The 5,908-nt window shown below is 41.8% G+C and overlaps 1 protein-coding gene across 1 annotated transcript; it reads left to right on the top strand.

Moving 5' to 3' along the window:
* Positions 1 to 305: 305 nt before the first annotated feature.
* LOC114033625 (cytochrome b-c1 complex subunit 8) lies at positions 306 to 2,464 on the top strand. The gene is made up of 3 exons (XM_027849233.1): positions 306 to 389; positions 560 to 733; positions 2,239 to 2,464. The coding sequence occupies exons 2-3, from the start codon at positions 580 to 582 to the stop codon at positions 2,331 to 2,333; spliced, it is 249 nt and encodes an 82-aa protein (XP_027705034.1). The 5' UTR covers positions 306 to 389; positions 560 to 579; the 3' UTR covers positions 2,334 to 2,464.
* Positions 2,465 to 5,908: the final 3,444 nt, after the last annotated feature.

The raw sequence follows: 5,908 nt of genomic DNA, 5'->3' as shown, positions 1-5,908 counted from the left end.
AAAGGTTTACTTATTTCCTGGAGAAGGATCCAGAAGTGGGGACACAGCAAGAGGATCTCCCAGTTATCAGAGAAGAAGGGGGCAGCCCCAGGGGAAGGGGGTCCCGGCTCCCACGTGGGCAGCCAGCCCAGGCCATCAGCAGCAGCCTCTGCTGCCCTCGGCTGGCTCCATGCCGAGGCCGGGTCCCTCTCTTCCTGCCTACAGGGTCTCCTTTGGGTCTATGCACTTCTCCCCACAGAGGGGAGATACATTCCTTAACCCCCCCCCGCGAGAACAGCAACATGGTATCTCCCGGAAATTGTCTTATCCAACCCTCTTTCTTGCCCCGGAAATGTAAGGTCCCCGGGGCACAAGCCGCAGTCTTTGGAGGGCGAAGTGTCTTGAAGCCGGTGAGACGCCTGGGGGTCACCAGACGGGGGTCGGGGAGGCTGCTGGCTCCCGAGGGGGGCTTTCTGGCCCGAGGGGCCCTGAAGGGCGCCCCTAGGAGCCGGGGCTCCGGGCGGGCCCCGGGATCTCCGCCGCCTCGGCCCGCACCGGTAACTGTGTTCTGCTCCTCCAGGGGCCGAAGGCGCCGCGAACATGGGCCGCGAGTTCGGGAAGCTGATCCGGGTGAGGCACATCATCTCCTACAGCCTGTCCCCGTTCGAACAGAGAGCCTTCCCCAACTACTTCACGAAGGGCATCCCGAACATGTTACGCAGAACGCAGGACTCCATTCTGCGGGTCGCCCCGCGTAAGTGCAGGCCAGGCCTGGCCTTTGGGGCGGGACTGTCGGGGGGTCTTCCAGGGCCCAGGCCCCCCACAGCGCCGGTCTCCCCACCTTCGAGAGCTTCGGGTCTTGGGCAAACCGGGAAACCTAGAATTTAGAGTGACCCCCGGGAAACTGGGGACCAGAGTGTACCCCGAAGGACCCGAAAGAGGAGGCAGGGTCCAGAGGCTGAAATAGACGGAGCAGCCCTTGACTCACAGCTCACCACTGTTCAGTGGATGGCGTGATTATTAGAGCCATAGAATCCCCTTTTTCCTCCACTTCATTATAATCTATAAAATTACATTCTGAAAAGGCTTGTATTCAGTGCGCAGGAAACTTTAAATCAACCTAAGTGGCTCCTTCGAGCTGGGCTGACAGTAATAATGGCCTATATTTATATAGGGATGTATGGTTTACCAAGCGTTTTACTTACCCTGTGAAGTTGGTAGTTATCCCCATTATAAAGATAAGACTCTTGGAGGTGATATAATTTGCCCATAGTCACATGCTAATTAATAGTAAATCCTGGGTGAGAACCCAGGTCTTGAGACTACTTATTCTGAAATAGGAGGGTGGGGGGAGGTGATGGATATTTGAAGTGAATTTGTAGGAAAATAGATCTAGGAAGAGTGTTCTTTGTCCTAGCTTAGGACAGTGGGGCATAGTTGCTATTTTATTTTTTAACATATATCTTACTTATTTTGCTATTTCCCAATTACATGTAAAATTTTTTTGATACTCATTTTTTAAAATTTTGAGTTCAGGGGCAGGTAGGTGGCACAGTGGGTAGAGCACCGGCTGGCCTCATACACATAACACTAGCTGTGTGACTCTGGGGAAGTCACTTAACCCCAATTACCTCACAAAAATTATATATATATTAATTATATACATGTAATTTTGAGTTCAGATACCTCCCTGCTGCCTCTCCCTCGTCTTAGAGAAGGCAAACAATTTGATATCAATTGAAATCATGCAAACTATATTTCCATGTTAGCTATATGCCTGTTTTAGCTCAGGCAGCTAGGTGGCAAAGTGCTGGGCTTGGAGTCAGGAAGACTTATCTTCCTGAGTTCAAATCTGCCCTCAGACACTTAGTAGCTGTGTGACTCTAGGCATAGGTACTAGCAAGTAGGTACTGGGGCAAGTCACTTAACCCTGTTTGCTTTAGTTTCCTCATCTGTAAAATGAGCTGGAAAAGGAAATGGCAAACCACTCCAGTATCTTTGCCAAGAAAATCCCAAATGGAGTCATGAAGAGTCAGACAGGATTGAACAACAATAAACATTTTAGTTCCCCATAAAATGGATGCACTGTAACCTTCCATGATATTTCTAGGTGTAGGAATGGTTGGTGGAGATGATAAGAGAAGAGGTAATCACTCAGTGCTACTTTAACAAAGTAAAAGACCCAGTCTGCTGTAGTCTTGCTAGCCCGATAGTCTTGTGTGTGTGCTTAATACTTTTCTTTGGATTTGGTTCTTAAAGCATTTATAGCCGTTTACTTCATCTATACCTGGGGAACCCAGGAGTTTGAGAAATCGAAGAGGAAGAAGCCAATTGACTTTGAGGAAAACAAATAAGGAACAAAGAGGGAAGTGCACGGAAGTCTTGGTTCCCTGGTGTTCAGCTCTGTGACTTGGGGCACCAATAGAAGAAGAGTGTGTAAAGATAGCTTGAAAATATAATAAACTTCACAATTCACAAATTGTAATGGTGTGGACTTTTCCTTTTGGTTTTTTACTTTTAAAATTTAAAAAAAAAAACATTACATTGGGTAAAATATTCTAGAACCCTCACCTAGGAGGTCCTTCATATGCTAACATAGACACCTTCCCTTCCCTTGCAAGTACCATCCATTCAGCAACATTTATTAATTGTCTACTATATGTCAGGGACTGTGCTAGGTACAAGGGATACAGAAACAAAAGAGGCCTTGCCCGAAAGAAATTTTGGAGAGAATTACCAGAAAATTAAACATAAAATATCTACAAAGTAATTTCTGGGTGTTGGTACTAGCAACCGAGGGAGGGGAAGTGGGAATTATGATGAACCTGCCTTATAGGAAACCTTGAAGGAAGTCAAGGATTCTATCAGGTAGAGGCAAGGAGGGAGTGCCTTCCAGCCCTGTGGGACAGCCAATGTAAAGGCATGGAGGTGGAAGATGCAATGTTGTGTATAGGGAAAAGAAAGTAGGCCCATGTAACTGGAATGTAGAATAATTTGGGATAAACTCAAAAAAGAAATTGTAGCCAGATTGTGGAGGGCCATAAAAGCCCAGGGTTTGCATTTTATTCTAGAACCCAAAAAGAGCCTTTATAGCTTCTTTTGCAAGGAAATGACATGATCAGAGTTGTGCTTTAGGAATATTAATTTGGCTTTTGTGTGAAGAATGGATTAGAGAAGAAAAATTAGAGGCAAGAAAATCAACTGGTAGGCTATTACTTTGCAGTTTAGGCAAGAGGTGATGAAGGTCTGAACCTTGGTGGTAACCAAGTAAGTAGTGAGAAGAGGATGGATACAAGATAAAACATGAAGGTAGAATCAACAAGACTTGGCAGCTGATTAGATCGATGATATATGAGGTATGAAAGAGAGAAAAGTCTTGAGGATGACTCCTGGTTGTGAACTTTGGTAACTGGAAGAATGTAATTTGACAATTAAGAGATTTGGTAACCATGGGAAGAGCACTTTCAATTGTGTGATAAAGTTGGAAGCTAATTACAAGGGATTGTGAAGTGAATGGGAGATGAAAAGTGGAGGTAATGAGTATTGATAGCTTTTTCAAAGAATTTGGCTATTAAAAGAACTATGTAATATCTTTTTTGTTTTCAGCATTCACTTCCAGAAGATTTTGAGTTCTAAATTTTCTTCCCCTCCTTCTGCTCCCCAAGATGGCGTGCATTCTGATACAGGCTTTACGTATACATTCATATTAAATATTTTCACATTGGTTGTGTTGTAAAGAAGAATTAGAACCAATGAGAGGAACCATGAAAAAGAAGAAACAAAAGAAAGCAATAGTATGCTTCAATCTGCATTCAGACTCCATAGTTCTTTTTCTGAATGTGGATAGCATTTTCCATCATGAGTCTTTTGGAGTTGTCTCAGACCCTTGCGTTGCTGAGGAAAGCTAAGTCTATCAAAGTTGGTCATCGTACAGTGTGGCTGTTACTGTGTACAATGTCCTTCTGGTTCTGCTTATTTTACTTTGCATCAGTTCATGTAAGTTTTTGCAGGTTTTTCTGAAGTTTCCCTGCTCATCGTTTCTTACAGCACAATAGTATTCCATTACTTTCTTATAGAACAACTTGTTAGCCATTCCCCAATTGATGGGCAGTCCCTCAATTTCTAATTCTTTGCTGCCACAAAAAGAGCTGCTGTAAAATTTTTTGCGCATGTGGGTCCTTTTCTCTTTTTTATTATCTCTTTGGGATACAGACCTAGTAGTGATACCACTGCTGGATCAAATCACAGTTTGATAGCCCTTTGGGCATAATTCCAAATTGCTCTCCAGAATGATTGAATCAGTTCACAACTCTACCAACGGTGCATTAGTTTTCCAATTTTCCTATATCTCCAACATTTATCCTTTTCCCATTTTGTCAAATTAGCCAGTCTGATAGGTGTGAGGTGGTACCTCAGAGTTGTTTTAATTTAATACTTTAAATTAAAAGTAATTGGGATTTAAAGTATGAATATGCTTTATTATATAATATATAATAAAGTAAAAAAATTAATATATTAATATACTTTACTGTATTCAGATGCTGTCAGTTCTTTCTCTGGGGCTGGATAGCATTTTTCATCATAAATCCTTGAGAGTTGTCTCGGATCGTTGTGTTGCTGAGAATAGCTAAGTCATTCACAGCTGATCATCTTAAAATATTGCTGTTACTTTGTACACAGTACATTTCACTTTGCATCAGCCCATGCAAAACCTTTCCAGGTTTTTCTGAGAGCATCCTGTTCATCATTTCTCTCCCCTTCCTTCCTCTCCTCCCTTCCCAAGAGGACGTGCAATGTGATATAGGCCATATGTGTACGTTCATATTAAACATTTCCACGTCAGTCATGTTGCAAAGAAGAATTAGAACCAAAGAGGAAAACCATGAGAAAGAAGAAAACAACAAAAAAGGAAAAATAGTATGTTTCGATCTGCATTCAGACTCCATAGTTCCTTCTCTGGATGAGGATAGCATTTTCCATTACGAGTCTTTTGGAGTTGTCTTAGATCTTTGCATTGCTGAGAAGAACAGTCTTATCAAAAGAGTCTATCAAAGTTGGTCATCATACAATGTTGCTGTTACTGTGTACAATCTTTTCTTGGTTCTGCTTATTTCACTCAGCATCAGTTCATGCAAGTCTTTCCAGTCAGATGGTCATCTTATCCTTGATCCAATATTGATCTCTAAAGTCTCCTCTAATGGTCTATTTGGAGACAGTGAACATTTGTTTTTCAGTCATTTTTCCAGTCATGTCCAACTCTTCTTGACCCCATTTGGGGTTTTCTTGGAAAAGGCACTGGAGTGGTTTGCCGTTTCCTTTTCCAGCTCATTTTATAGGTGGGAAACTGAGGCAAACAGGGTTAAGTGACTTGCCCAGGGTCTCACAGCTAGTAAGTATCTGAGGCCAGATTTGAACTAAAGAAAATGAGTTTTCTATTGATCTAACTTCTGCGCCACCTAGCTGCCCCAGGACCAATGAACATGTCTTCCCTTTAATCATCTGCAGGTTAAACACTCTCAGTTCTTCTAACTGGTACTCACATAACATGATTCCATCTTGGTCATCATTCTGATGCCTTATGTATTTCCTTGAGATTTTGCTGTATTTATTTTAATAATCTGTTTTATATATAATAAACATAATATATATGTAATAATATATATTAAACATATAGAATAAATATAAAATAATATGTTTTGTATCCTTGGAAAAAAACCTCTATGGAAGTATGGAAATTTGTCTAACCATTTAAACTAGAAAACCAAAGTGATTGAAAAACACATTGCCCAAACTATGGGAGCCCTGTTGAGTTAGCTTATCAAGATACATATCTTAGACAGGTGTTGCAGATAGATAATGAACTAGGTTGAGGATTTAATTAGGATGAGATCAGACTGGATAAAATTTAGGAACATGTAGAATGCTTTCA

This window comes from Vombatus ursinus, unplaced genomic scaffold (genome assembly GCF_900497805.2).
Source record: "Vombatus ursinus unplaced genomic scaffold, bare-nosed wombat genome assembly UNPS02007284.1, whole genome shotgun sequence".
Taxonomy (NCBI): Eukaryota; Metazoa; Chordata; class Mammalia; order Diprotodontia; family Vombatidae; genus Vombatus; species Vombatus ursinus.
Note: the sequence above shows the minus strand (reverse complement) of the source record. Positions and strands in the feature narration are given on the sequence as shown.

Coding starts and splice junctions, on each gene's coding strand:
- LOC114033625 (XM_027849233.1), top strand. CDS start 580: ATGGGCCGCGAGTTCGGGAAGCTGATCCGGGTGAGGCACATCATCTCC. Junction 734..2,238: donor CATTCTGCGGGTCGCCCCGC/GTAAGTGCAGGC, acceptor TGGTTCTTAAAG/CATTTATAGCCGTTTACTTC.